Raw genomic sequence first — 15413 nt, forward strand, 5'->3', positions numbered from 1 at the left:
TCAAACACTGGAAGTGTATAGGTAGTGTTAGCCTGCCTCCACCTAAAGTGGCTAATTAGCTTAGCTCAAACGCTGGAAGTGTATGGGTAGTGTTAGCCTGCCTCCTACCTAAAGTCGCTAATTAGCTTAGCTCAAACCCTGGAAGTGTATAGGTAGTGTTAGCCTGCCTCCACCTAAAGTCGCTAATTAGCTTAGCTCAAACCCTGGAAGTGTATGGGTAGTGTTAGCCTGCCTCCACCTAAAGTCGCTAATTAGCTTAGCTCAAACCCTGGAAGTGTATGGGTAGTCTTAGCCTGCCTCCTACCTAAAGTCCATAATTAGCTTAGCTCAAACACTGGAAGTGTATAGGTAGTGTTAGCCTGCCTCCACCTAAAGTCACTATCTTAGTCTTCGGCATCTTGAGCGGTCAAATGCCGCTAACGGGACGAGATCGGTCAAAACGGAGGGTTCAAGCAAAGACGCTTTATTTTGGTTCAAGCTAGCTACATCGAGGGTAGGTTAGCTTCCTGTTTCAAAGTAAAAGCACAAATTCTATCGTCATGGTTTTCTGTATGTAAAGGGCAACGGGTGTTTTATTTTGTGAAAGTAACCGGAAGTGCGTTGGTTAGCTTGAGTAGCGCCGAATTCGCCCCAACAAAATTGTAAACAGCTGGTATTTAGACAAGTTAACGACACACTGCTGATCTAAGGCAGGCTAACACGATACACTTCCAGTGTTTGAGCTAAGCTAATTAGCGACTTTAGGTGGAGGAAGGCTAACACTACCTATACACTTCCAGTGTTTGAGCTAAGCTAATTACGGCGATACGGCTCTATCTCCATGGTAACTACACGCACAGTTGAAAGGATGGCGTCTATCTGCTGGTCATGGACTCGGGAGTGAGGCAAGACACGAAAAAAAAAAAATGTTGGCGTATCCCTTTAATGTGTGGGCAGTGATTGGTCAGTTCCTCTCGTCACAGCTCGTCCATTGATCAGGAGGTCGTGGGTTTGATTCCCTGTTCCTCTAATGTGCAGTGTTTTCCTAACAGAGGCGGTTCTGCCCTGTGATTGGCTCAACCCTCGGCTAGTGTGATGTCATACATCCTCAGCTCTGATTGGTCCTATTGGTCCCTCGAGAGTCTCCCCTCGACCTGCGAGCATCTACTGAGCTGCTGCTGCTGCTGCTGCTGCTGCTGGCGCTTCGCTGCTCCACTCGAAGATTTCCTGAGAAAATCTTGTGGGCGTGGCCGAGGTCACATGACTCACGCTGCTGCTGCTGCTGCTGCTGCTGCTGCTGCTGTGGAGGAGGACGACTACGCCGAGCCAGGGTGCATGCTGGGTAACGGACCCACACCTGACACCGGTCACACAAACATCAGCTGGACTCGTTTAAAGGGATAGTTCACCCAAAATTGAAATTTCACTCATGATCTCCTCCCCCTCCTCATGTGGACTAAGGGCTGGGAGAAGTTTCAGAGTCCTCCGTGGCTTCTCTGAGTTACAGGGGGTCTCGGCGTAGCAGTGCATGTCCATAAGACGGTTGCAAATGGATACCAACTGTCTTCGTAACAAAAAGACACACCAAAAAACATCCAGATACCTCCATGCTGCTCGTATGTAATGTCCCTCTTGTATTGAAGCCCCGAAATGCGAAATTGTCCCGAAAAAACTTAAATAAGTCTATATTTCAAGCTTGTTTTGTAGCGGAAGCTCCTTTTCCCGGCTCGAAATATAGACTTATTTAATTTTTTTCGGGACAATTTCGCATTTCGGGGCTTCAATATAAGACAGACATTACAGACGAGCAGCATGGAGGTATTGGGATGTTTTTTGGTGTGTCTTTTTGTTACGAAGACAGTTGGTATCCATTTGCAACCGTCATATGGACATGCACTGCTACGCCGAGACCCCCTGTAACTCAGAGAAGCCACGGAGGACTCTGAAACTTCTCCCAGCCCTTAGTCCACATGAGGGGGAGGAGATAATGAGTGAAATTTCAATTTTGGGTGAACTATCCCTTTAACCAAACTGATACGACTGATCAATCAGTACATCAGCAAACAAAACAAACACAGAGATCAATCAACAATTAATAATACTAAATAAATAATCACATTTTGTTTTAAAAAAGTATAAATGATTTCTGTGTTTGTTTCATTTCTGTGTGACGAGCGGCAGGTGGACAGGAGTTTGTTTTTTACAACCTGAGTTTTTCTTGGTGGTAAAAACTGAAACATCTGGTTGTAAAAAACTAAAATATTTGTATCTACATTTTACTGGGACTCAGTAAATGAGAGGAGCTATTAGGGACAACAGTTAGCTTAGCTTAGCTTAGCTTAGCATAGCTCTGAGTAGCAATCAAGCTAACACACACAGAACTCGTTCCAGCCAATAACAGATCTACTTCACTGCAAAATCTCAAAATCCTTCCAAGAATATTTGTCTTATTTCTTGTCAAAATGTCTCATTTCTAGTCAAAACTAAACTCTTTTCACTTAAAATAAGACTCATCACCTAAAAATGAACTTGTTTTTAGATTATTTTCATTTGTTTCAAACTAATTTTCACTTGAAATAAGTAGAAAAATCTGCCAGTGGAAGCAAGTTTTTTGTGCTTGTTAAAAAAAAGAAAAACAGATTTTTCTACTTATTTCAAGTGAAAATCTGCTTGAAAGAAGTAAAAAGTGTCTAAAAACAAGCTGATTTTAATGTGATGAGTCTGATTTTAATTATAATGAGATTAGTTTAGACTAGAAATGACATTTTGACTAGAAATAAGACAAATATTCTTGGTAAGATTTTGAGTTTCTGCAGTGTTCCTGGTTTCTACAGGGTCAGAGGGCGCTGGAGGTGAAGGGGTCAAAGGTCAACAGGAAGTGGGTCATTCTGGAGCTGGTTCATTCACGGAGTTTAAGGTGGAATTACAAGGAAGGGAGACAAATGGTGCTGGTGCTACCTTAAGATGCTGCTGAACATGAAACGACTGGAGCCTCGTTCTGACGGCCAGAATCAGAACCAGAACTCATGAACATCCGTTTACAATCAGGTCCAAAGTCCAGAGTCCAGATCAGTCAAAGGGACTTCCTGTTCTACAAGTCAGGACATGGATCAAGACCAAGGCTGTGTCCGAAATCCCCCCCTATATAGTGACCACGCCATTTTGTAGTGGTGTCCGAATGTTTAGTGATTATTAATGTTCACTATATAGTGACTGAATCTATCCCACAATTCACCGCGAAATGTAGTGAACATCCGATGGTCACTAACCGGAGCAAGATATCCCATCATGCATTGTGGTCACGGATCGACGCCGTTAACACAGCGGCCCAGAACGACCGGTGTAGCTACCAAATAAATGAAGTAGTGACCGGTGTAGCTACCAAATAAATGAAGTAGTGACCGGTGTAGCTACCAAATAAATGAAGTAGTGACCGGTGTAGCTACCAAATAAATGCAGTAGTGACCGGTGCAGCTACCAAATAAATGAAGTAGTGACCGGTGTAGCTACCAAATAAATGAAGTAGTGACCGGTGCAGCTACCAAATAAATGCAGTAGTGACCGGTGCAGCTACCAAATAAATGAAGTAGTGACCGGTGTAGCTACCAAATAAATGAAGTAGTGACCGGTGTAGCTACCAAATAAATGAAGTAGTGACCGGTGTAGCTACCAAATAAATGAAGTAGTGACCGGTGTAGCTACCAAATAAATGCAGTAGTGACCGGTGTAGCTACCAAATAAATGAAGTAGTGACCGGTGTAGCTACCAAATAAATGAAGTAGTGACCGGTGTAGCTACCAAATAAATGAAGTAGTGACCGGTGTAGCTACCAAATAAATGCAGTAGTGACCGGTTTAGCTACCAAATAAATGAAGTAGTGACCGGTGTAGCTACCAAATAAATGAAGTAGTGACCGGTGTAGCTACCAAATAAATGAAGTAGTGACCGGTGTAGCTACCAAATAAATAAATGCAGTAGTGACCGGTGTAGCTACCAAATAAATGCAGTAGTGACCGGTGTAGCTACCAAATAAATGAAGTAGTGACCGGTGTAGCTACCAAATAAATAAATGCAGTAGTGACCGGTGTAGCTACCAAATAAATAAATGCAGTAGTGACCGGTGTAGCTACCAAATAAATGCAGTAGTGACCGGTGTAGCTACCAAATAAATGAAGTAGTGACCGGTGTAGCTACCAAATAAATAAATGCAGTAGTGACCGGTGTAGCTACTATTACCCTCCTGACCTAGGGGTATCAGGGAGGGTTGCGATGGCCTCTGCCGCCACGGGCAATGGCTGTATGTAAACACAAAGAGGCAGAACGACATCGGCTTCTGGTTAGCAGGACTGCAGAATTTATTCTCATAAAGTTAAACACACATGTAATTAATTATCACAACCGTAATAAAACGTGACACAATTAATCACATCCAAACAAAACAAAACAAACCCCTTTGTTTACATTTTACATTGTACCGTTTAGCTACGTGCTAGCAGTTAGCAACCGACATCCGAACACGGACCTTAACACAGTTAAAACACACAATTACTCAGTTTTAACTCTCTGTCTCTTACAAAAATAACTTCGATACTCATGACCCTTATTTTGGGACACCAACATGTACACTAGAAGAAGTTAAACCCACCTGTATGTAAACACAAAGAGGCAGAACGACATCGGCTTCTGGTTAGCAGGACTGCAGAATTTATTCTGCAGGATCTGCCTCTAAGGGGTTTTGTGTTCCTCTCAGGCGCAAGGCGCCACCTACTGACATGATAAAGTATCGCGCTAACACCAAAAACAACAGTACAATGAAATGAGCACTGAAATGCCATTTACATAATAAAATGAAATAAAAAACATATTTATAGGGGTGTCTAGTTTTCTTTCTTTGTTGAACCATTTTCAATACACTCAGTATTTTTAACACAAATAAACTGTACAACTACTTTATATTTTTGTCTACAGTATACTATTTTTTTCTAATTTCTTCTCCATGAATTTAATGTATTTTAAACATCTTTACACTCAATGAACTTAGTTTTTAACCCTTTACACTCTCCCCTGCTTTTTTTTTTTTGGAATGTCTCCTGACATTTGTCTACAGTGAGAGACGTAGTGGAGTCTAACACATGTTAATATGTCTGAGCTACATAGTTGAAGTAATACGGGTGTGAAGGTGTATAATATGTAAGGGGAACAGTACTGAGATGGTCTGAGAGAGGGTACCTTGGCATTAGAGAGTTCACTCCTGTACCCCACTGCTGGTAAGATGGCTGTCCCAGCGTACCATAGGTGAGTATCTGTCTTGGCTGGGATGCCCGCTGGGATCTTCTGACAGCCTCAGCTTCTGCCTGACGTTCATCTTCCCTTGCGACCATGCCATCCAGCAGTCTGTCTGGCTGCTGCTCCACTTGATGTTCCTCCTCCATGGTGACATCCTCACAAGCTCTGTCCTGTGGCACATCCTCCTCCTCATCCTGAGTGTCCATGTCCTCCCTGCCAGCAGGATGGAACTCACTGGCTCTGGCATTTAGTCTCTGCTCAGTCTGAGGATGGGGTTTTGTGTGATGATGCCCTGCTGATTGAGATCTCATTAATCTGTAACAGGGACCGGCTGGTAGGTATATTCTTCATCAGAATTGTCAGTGCTGTCGTCATGTGTAGTGGTAACTGTCTTTTTCTGTGTTTTTGTTTTTTCTTTCTGATGAGGTGCGGGAAGTGTTTCTTCCAGGGGCAGTTCATTCACTGGCAGAAGGAGGTTGCGGTGGAGCACACGCAGTGTCTTGGATCCTTTTTCAGGTTGCACCTTATACACTGGTCCATTATCAACTCTTTCCACAACACGGTGCACCACCTGCTCCCAGTAAGCCCGCAACTTGCCAGGCCCACCTCTCTCTGACAGGTTTTTGACCAGCACTCGGTCTCCCGGCTGAAGAACAACGCCTCTGACCGCTCTGTCATATTGTCTTTTGCCCTTGGCTGATGATTTCTCACTGTTATTTGCTGCAATTTCATATGCAGAACGCATTCTTTTCGCCCATTTCTCTGCATACGTCCGCTGATCAGGCGACTCAGACTCTTTCTTGGGAGGGAACAGTAAGTCAACAGGCAAGCGTGGGCGTCGACCATACAAAAGGAAGAATGGTGAAAAGCTGGTGGCCTCGTGCCTTGTGCAATTGTAAGCGTGCACGACATGGGGGAGATGATCTTTCCACTGACTTTTTTTCTCTTCTTCCAGCGTACGCATCATCTGAAGGAGTGTACGGTTCAGCCTCTCCACTGGGTTACCCTGTGGGTGGTAGGGTGTTGTACGTGAGTGACTGATACCTGCCAGTTGTTGTAACCTGCTGAATAAACTGTTCTCAAACTCCCTCCCCTGATCGTGGTGGAGTTTCTCAGGATATCCAAAGCGAGGAATGAAGTCTTGGAATATCTTGTCAGCTGCTGTTTTCCCTGATTTATTCCTTGTTGGATACGCTTGAGCAAAGCGTGTGAAGTGGTCAATAAGTACTAGTATATACTCATAACCTTGGCTTTGCTCCAAGTGGAGGTAGTCAATACATACTAACTCGAACGGACCGCTGGTGGAGATGTGTCCCATGGGCGCTCTCTGTGGAAGATTGGGACGTTTCTGTTTAATGCATGTACATCTCTTGTTAACATAGGTTTCTATGTCATGCTGCATGTTCGGCCAATAAAACCTCTCACGGGCAAGATGGGTAACTTTCTCTGCGCCAACGTGGCCCATGTCATTATGCAGAGTCTTCAGCACTTTCAGTTTCAACTTTTCAGGAAGGACGAGCTGCTTATGTTGTCCAGTCTGTCGGTAAAGAACCCCATTATCCACCACCAGCTTGTTCCACTCATACAGCAGTCTCTTTGTCTCTTTCCCCATGTTTCTTTTGTCTCTTTCATTTGGAGTCCAGTGCTGAAGTTTTAAAGAGATCACCTCCTTGATGGCTGAGTCTTCCTGTTGTGCAGCACAGATATTTTCTGGTTTAACACTGGAAATACTTTCAGGTGACAAAACATCTGTGTCCTCACCATCAAGTTGCAAAGCTGCGACCCACGGTACATCACTCTCTTGAACTGCTTTGCTGCCTTGCCAGACTGCAGACACAAGCTCTGGTGACATGGACTCTGTGTGCTCTTTAATGTTGTCTTGAAAGTCTACAGGATACCTGGAGAGAGTATCAGCGTCTGTGTTCATCTTTCCGGGCCTGTACTTGATATCGAAATGAAAATCAGCCAGCTCCCCAACCCATCTGTGTCCAACGGCATTTAGTCTGGCAGTGCTGAGGACATAAGTCAAAGGGTTATTATCTGTGTACACTGTAAATGTTGGAGAATAATACAGGTAATCCCTAAACTTATCACAGATGGACCACTTGAGAGCCAAGAACTCAAGTTTACCGGAGTGGAGGTGGTAATTTCTCTCGGCGGGAGTTAGAGTTCTTGAGCCGTAGCCTATGACCCTCAGCTTGTTGTCCTGGCACTGATATAGCACTGCTCCTAACCCTTCATTGGACGCGTCGGTGTGCAGTATGAATGGGAGGTCAAAGTTCGGGTACGCTAGGATGGGTGGATTAGTCAGCATGTCCACGAGCTTGGTGACAACATCCCTATGCTCTGCTCTCCATGTGATGGGTGTTTTTGAGTGGAGCTGCCCTTTATCTCCCTTCTTTGTTCTGTCTTTATTTTTGCTTGTCTTGTTCTGAGTGTTACTTTCACCAGTCTCAGTGGGTTTTTGCAACAGTTCAAACAGTGGCTTTGCCAGGCGAGAAAAGTTTTGGATGAAGGAGCGGTAGTATCCCAGAAACCCCAGCAATGATTTAACGTCTCCAACTGTGCGTGGTTCTTTCTCTTTAAGTGCAATCACTGCTGCTAAATCCTGTGGATCAATCTTCACCCCTTCTCCAGACACCAACCGACCAAGGTAGCGGACTTCTCCTTTAAACAGCTCACACTTTGTTGGTCTCAATTTGATCCCATGTTCTCTCATGCAGCTGAAAACTTGTCTGAGGTGGTGTATGTGATCCTCAAATGACACTGAGTAACACAAGACATCATCAAGGTATGGCGCACAACATTCGTCTCGGACACTTTCCAACACACCCTCCATACACCTCTGGAAAGCCGCAGGGGCGTTTGTCAGGCCGAATGGAATACGTATCCATTCATACAACCCCCATGGTGTGCTGAAGGCTGTGAGATGTCTTGATTCCTCACTGACAAATCCTTGATGATAAGCGCTGCCTTGATCAAGGATGGAGAACCAGGTATTGCCCTGCAAACTGTCAAGGAGGTCTTGGATACGGGGCAACGGATGACGATCTGGGACAGTCTTTCGGTTCACCCCTCTGAAATCTACACACAGTCTCAGACTCTGGTCTTTTTTCCGGACACAAACCACCGGGGAGGAATAGGAAGACACAGATTTGCGAATCCATCCTCTGTCCAGGAGATTCTGCACATACTCCTTCACCTCCTTGTACAGTGGCTTTGGTATGGAGTTATAGCACTTCTGAACAGGGTGGTCATCCACAACATTGATTTTCAGCTGTAAGTTGGGTATGCAGCCTATGTCTCCTTCTCCTCTTGCAAACACATCCGATTCATCATAAAGCATCTGGCGCACCACCTCCTGTTGTTGCTGGTCAAGATGGTCTAAATTAACCGGAGGGTGCCATTTTTGCTGTGTGTGTGACTCAGCTGAGCTGGTGGTTCTCTCACTGGCACTGTCTGTTAGACCCACTTGTGCGGTGCACACATGTGTTTTGTCGTTTGGTGTCGCTGGTTGCTGGGACGATGAACACAGATTCACTGGCCTGCTGTCAATTATTTCTTCAATACAGCCTAAAGCTGTTCTCGGTGACAGGAAGATGTCATGTTTTGTTGAGTTGCAAACTGGGATTTTTATGACTTTAGAGGCACCAGCAGGTACATCAGCTAATGCAGGGAACAGCTCTAGCCCCTCTGGTAACACACTCTCTAAGGTGGGTTCAAATAGCATGGTTCCCCCCTTTGGCCATGACCTGACATGACACTTGATCTCATATATCTGGCCACTTGGAACTGTGAGACCTCTTTTTCCTACTCTGATGGTGTCAGTTCTAGGTGTTTCCTGCGCTGCAGTTCCACTGACTACTGAGACAATGGTTTTAGCTGTGTCTTGATGTAGCTTTAATGCCTCTGCTAGCAAATCACTGAGACTGACACTCCCTGGACTCTTAAGACTCTCTAAGATGATCTCTTCTATTACATTGAACCCCAGTAAGAGACCACTAACACAGCTCTGACTCACGAGCATGGGTACCTGAATAGCTACATGGCCATGTTTTGCACTTTTGATTTCCATTAGTATTTCAGCCCACCCCTCAAATGGTACATCAGTCCCATTAGCTGCTGTAATTCTTAAGGGAACATCTGGTAGGAGGTCCTCAAGTGACTGAACTGTGATCTCTGGTAAGTGTGTTTCTAGCCAGTCCTTTCCCACTATGGTAACCTGAGCTCCACTATCCAGCAACATATCAGTCTTTACACCATTGAGATAACAGGTAAGCATACATCTTTTGCCTATTAACTTTGCGACACAATTTCCTTTTACTGCTCTGTGTTTTACTGGTGACTGGTTGTTAACTAACGTGTTGTAGTCGTGGCTGGTTACTGTGACAGGGGACGCTGGTCGTTGTTTGGTCACTGGTGGTCCCTCCCCAGTGACCTCCTCACGTTTCCCGCAGGCTTGGTCTTTGACAGACATCCGACCGCTCTGTGTCCTTCCTGGCCACATCTGAAACAGTGGTTGCAAGTTGCGGTTCCTTGGGCTAAACATGGCTGACATTTTCCCTTCGTGGCACACTTGGGTGGTTGCACAGTACTTACTGAGTTGGGTTGTGATGTCTCAGGAGTGCGGGTTGTAGTGGTAAGAACCTTCTCAATAGTCTTTGCCAAAGCTGAGACATGTGCTGTAAGTTCATGAATAGCTGTGCGGTTTGCTTGGACTTCAGCTTTAGTCTGGAGAACGCTGGCTTGAACCTCAGCTGGAGGCTGAGCTGCATATTGTCTCTCTCCTTGTTGACTAGCATTTACTGTGACTGTTTTAGTTTTGTGTGCCTGACCAAGGCGTGCCTGTCTCCCCATCTCTTCACTGACTGACTTTGTCATTATTTCTAGGATAAAATCATCAGTTACACTTGGGTTACTAATGGCAGGTTTAAGGTCTCGTCTGACATGTGCATATTTCTCACTTATTCCCTGATACAAGGAGTGAAGAAATACTCCATGGACAAGTTTTCTGTCATATTGAAACTCTGAGCTACCTTGCTGTGAAGCAAACAGTACTCTCTGTTTTAGACCCATTAAGCGGTACATGAACTGTTGTGGGTTTTCTTTTTCCTGTTGCTTTGCATTGCTAAGCTCCTGAAATAATTCTGCACTACTCTTGTCTCGTAAGTGTGCTCTGAGAAAACGTTTGAGTTCAGCTACAGTTAACCCATCTTTGGTCATCAACATGTCTTTAAAGGTACCAGGCCTGATTATCTTTAAGACAGTACGAATTACTTCTGCCTCTGTGAAATTTTCAGATAACCCCTCATCAATCTGCCTGCACAGTGAACTGTAACTCACATCAGAATCTGAGTCCGAAATCTGTCCACTGTGTATCTTGAACTCTCTCCGGGGCAGTAAGGCAGCAACATCAGTCAACTTAATTACATCAGTTACCTGGTTAACAACTGGTGATCTGTTTGTCTTACTATCTACTGTGGAAGGGGCCAGGATGAATTCAGTCTCTTCCGTGAGCTCCTGTTGCTCCTCTGTAGCCACTGGAGGTGGTTGCAGTTCAGTGATGAGATCTTTGAAGATTAACAGGCTGGACATTCCTTGGTCCTCTCGACTTGCCAGCTCGTCACTTTTCAAAAAGTCCACGATAAAGTCATAGAGTTCCACATCTGAAGCGTCCTTTCCTGGTACATCTTCCTCTACCTCATCCTTGATGAACTCTGCCAGCTTGTAGAGCATCTCTGAATTGGCGCAGATGATAAGCTGGTGGAGCTGCCGCTGGATCCCCCTTCGCAGTTCTCCTAGAGCAGACATCTTTTCACCTTTGGAGCCGTCGGTCATTGCAGCACGTCGGTTCGGGAACTTGAAGTCAGGTTCTTTAATGGATTAGCTGTCATCAGGTTGTAGAGCTAATCCCGGGACGAGCCCCCAAGATTATTACCCTCCTGACCTAGGGGTATCAGGGAGGGTTGCGATGGCCTCTGCCGCCACGGGCAATGGCTGTATGTAAACACAAAGAGGCAGAACGACATCGGCTTCTGGTTAGCAGGACTGCAGAATTTATTCTCATAAAGTTAAACACACATGTAATTAATTATCACAACCGTAATAAAACGTGACACAATTAATCACATCCAAACAAAACAAAACAAACCCCTTTGTTTACATTTTACATTGTACCGTTTAGCTACGTGCTAGCAGTTAGCAACCGACATCCGAACACGGACCTTAACACAGTTAAAACACACAATTACTCAGTTTTAACTCTCTGTCTCTTACAAAAATAACTTCGATACTCATGACCCTTATTTTGGGACACCAACATGTACACTAGAAGAAGTTAAACCCACCTGTATGTAAACACAAAGAGGCAGAACGACATCGGCTTCTGGTTAGCAGGACTGCAGAATTTATTCTGCAGGATCTGCCTCTAAGGGGTTTTGTGTTCCTCTCAGGCGCAAGGCGCCACCTACTGACATGATAAAGTATCGCGCTAACACCAAAAACAACAGTACAATGAAATGAGCACTGAAATGCCATTTACATAATAAAATGAAATAAAAAACATATTTATAGGGGTGTCTAGTTTTCTTTCTTTGTTGAACCATTTTCAATACACTCAGTATTTTTAACACAAATAAACTGTACAACTACTTTATATTTTTGTCTACAGTATACTATTTTTTTCTAATTTCTTCTCCATGAATTTAATGTATTTTAAACATCTTTACACTCAATGAACTTAGTTTTTAACCCTTTACACTACCAAATAAATGCAGTAGTGACCGGTGTAGCTACCAAATAAATGAAGTAGTGACCGGTGTAGCTACCAAATAAATAAATGCAGTAGTGACCGGTGTAGCTACCAAATAAATAAATGCAGTAGTGACCGGTGTAGCTACCAAATAAATGAAGTAGTGACCGGTGTAGCTACCAAATAAATAAATGCAGTAGTGACCGGTGTAGCTACCAAATAAATGAAGTAGTGACCGGTGTAGCTACCAAATAAATGAAGTAGTGACCGGTGTAGCTACCAAATAAATGAAGTAGTGACCGGTGTAGCTACCAAATAAATGAAGTAGTGACCGGTGTAGCTACCAAATAAATGAAGTAGTGACCAGTGTTGTGGGTAACGCGTTACAAAGTAACAATAATGTCAATAAATCAATAAATAACGTCAATAAATGTGTCCAGCTGCCAGAGTTGTCCGGTTGCAGCTTCCACAGACTCCCACAACAAACGTCAGAGCAAATTTCCTAACAAGCGTTATAAACTGACCACAGACTCTGGATAGCGATGCTAATTTCTGTTAGCCTGTCTATGGTGTTTTACATTGTACATTAGCATTAAGCTAGCGGACATTATGCTTAGTTGTGAGTGGCTGTGTGTGTTTTGAACGTTGTTTCAAACTATGTGGGTTTGATTGAACATCTTTGATGCTTAAGTATATATATATTACCGCTTAATATATTGCTTTACTCCTCTTTTTATGTTGCTACACCGGCCGTTACCATGGTTGTATCCATGGTACCAACACCGGCCGTTACGATCGCAGTCAGAACGTTTTAATTACGCAGCATAATATGTCATTAACTGTGCGGCGGAGTAGTGTCCGAAAGTGTTTTTTCATTTGACCAGTGAGTCACTATAGTGAATTCACTATATAGTGAGTAGGGAGGAGGGAATGAGGGAGTGGTTTCGGACACAACCCAGGTCGTCCAAACAACATCAGGAGGACTCGTTGGTCCCAAATAAAGACCAGGAAGCCCAAAATCAAGTCCCAAGTTAAGACCCTTAAGTCTCAAGTCCTAAAAGTCAAGACCTTCAAGTCCCAAGTCAAGGGTTACACTGCAAAAACTCTTACCAAGAATATTTGTCTCATTTCTAGTCAAAACAAATCTAATTCTACTTAAAATAAGACTCATAACATTAAATCGTAGCTTGTTTTTAGACACTTTTTACTTCTTTCAAGCAGATTTTCACTGGAAATAAGTAGAAAAATCTGATATTGGAGTGGATAGTTTTTCTTTCTCATTACAAGCACAAAAAACTTCCTTTCACTGGCAGATTTTTCTACTTACAGTATTTCAAGTGAAAATTAGTTTGAAACAAGTGACAATGATCTAAAAACAAGTTCATTTTTAGGTGATGAGTCTTATTTTAAGTAGAAAGAGTTTAGTTTAGACTAGAAATGAGACATTTTGACAAGAAATGAGACAAATATTCTTGGAAAGATTTTGAGATTTTGAGTTTTGGCAGTGTAGTCTTGGTTTCCAAATTAAGTCAAGAACAGGTCCGGGTCCAGTCTGACTGGAGACTGACGAGTCCTGAGAGAAGCGACGTGATTGGACGGTTCAGGACTGTAGAGTCTGGCCAACAGAACGGAAGCTCCGCCCTCTTCGTGACATCACAATACCTTGATGAACGTGTGAACAGAGTCAGAAGATCAAAGGAGGGTCAGAAGAAAACCTGCAGGTGGAGATAGACACCACACACCAGACCTTGCCAGAGTTGGGGACAGAAACGTAAAAGACAGAGACGAGCGGCGCCGATCGATCGACAGCTCCCACGCACAAACATGAGGCCGCCGGAGGTCATGTGACATGTGATGTCACCAATATATTTTTATATTTCCATAAGCCGGTGCATATAGGACGAATCGCCTTGTTGTTTACAACTACTTCCTGGTAGAAAACCAGCATTCGAACAATAGTGACGGACGAGAGTTTCACTATATTTATCTACTTTTTCATGTCACTATATCACCGTTTAGACTAATCTGATGTTTGTAAAGTTTATAAAACCAATGACTGGACAAACATTACTATTTCTGTGTGCACATTTTTGTAATTAGTCATAGTTATCAGAGATTAGCTGGGCTAACGGTTAGCTACCTGTTTAACTTTAATAACTCAGTGACTCAATAAACGCTCCATGAAAAAATATTTTCTCCAGCGGATATCTGAGTTCCAACATGACTGAGCTAACTGGAGTAGTTTCATGTGGTGTCCCACAACGGGAGGGTTTTAACAGCTGACGTCCTGATGTTAGCTCTCTGCCGTTAGCTTAGCTACCGTTAGCTTAGCTACCGTTAGCTGTCCCTGTCAGCTGAGCCACTGATGCTTTCTAGACACTGTGATTCCCCCAAACTGAATAAATACAACACATAGCAACACAAAACACACACACAGAAATAGTAATGTTTCTTCAATCATTTCAGATTTGTCTAAACAGTGATAGGGCGTGAAAAATATGATATATAGCTAAACTCTCGTTCGTTACTATTGATCTCATTCACATTACAGCTGGTTTTCTACCAGGAAGTAGAATGTAAACAACAAGGCGATTCGGTCTATTCTCATTTGTCCAGGTCATACAGTAGTATTTCAAAGGAGGTTAAATCGAAAGCAACTGGACTTAGTTAACAAATAACTACAGTAAGTCCAGTTGCTTTCGATTTAACCTCCTTTGAAATGTATATTTCCATGTTTCCCACATTCTGTGTCATAAACTATAAACAGTTTTCTTGTCTGTAACAACATCTCTGTCCCGTCTGTCCGTCCTGGGTGATGATCCCTCCTCTGTTGCTCACCCTGAGCTTTCTCCTGGTTTTCCCTGTTAAAAGGGTTTTCCATGGAGTTTTTCCTCAGTGGATGTGAGGGTCTAAGGACAGAGGATGTTGTTATGATGGGATGTAAAGCCCTTTGAGACAAACTGCTGGTAAAAACGGGCTGTACAAATAAAATTGCATTGCCTTGCCAATATTCATATTTGTCCATTGATTTACGTGTTTATTGCTGCTCATGTTTGTCTGATCAACCAATCAGATGGGAACTCTCAGATCTGAGCATCAGCTGACATCATCCAGTGATGAGGAATCACAGGAGTATTTCAAAATAAAATCAGAGGAATATCTCAAAATAAAACGGGAAATTCATTATGATTCCCATATAGGGTAACAAAAAAGTATCTATCTATCTATCTATCTATCTATCTATCTATCTATCTATCTATCTATCTATCTATCTATCTATCTATCTATCTATCTATCTATCTATCTATCTATCTATCTATCTATCTATCTGTCTGGGATGTAGGTATTATCTAATTTGTGTTAATTCTTTGTAACAAGGGGTAGACAATATAAGTTT

The 15413-nt window shown here is 43.2% G+C and overlaps 2 protein-coding genes across 3 annotated transcripts in view; both read right to left on the minus strand.

Moving 5' to 3' along the window:
* Positions 1 to 15413, minus strand: part of eps8a (EGFR pathway substrate 8a, signaling adaptor) — a 76336-nt gene that overhangs the window by 639 nt on the left and 60284 nt on the right. The gene's annotated exons all lie outside the window — the stretch shown is intronic.
* LOC146962241 (uncharacterized) lies at positions 9413 to 11164 on the minus strand. The gene has a single exon (XM_085769237.1). It carries the CDS (start codon positions 11101 to 11103, stop codon positions 9679 to 9681), a length of 1425 nt encoding a protein of 474 aa, XP_085625363.1. The 5' UTR covers positions 11104 to 11164; the 3' UTR covers positions 9413 to 9678.

This window comes from Trachurus japonicus, chromosome 23 (assembly GCF_045865225.1).
Source record: "Trachurus japonicus isolate A0001 chromosome 23, Traja_1.0".
Classification (NCBI taxonomy): domain Eukaryota; kingdom Metazoa; phylum Chordata; class Actinopteri; order Carangiformes; family Carangidae; genus Trachurus; species Trachurus japonicus.

What these genes read in the sequence shown, in the direction of transcription:
- LOC146962241 (XM_085769237.1), bottom strand. Translation starts at nt 11,103, where the DNA reads ATGACCGACGGCTCCAAAGGTGAAAAGATGTCTGCTCTAGGAGAACTG.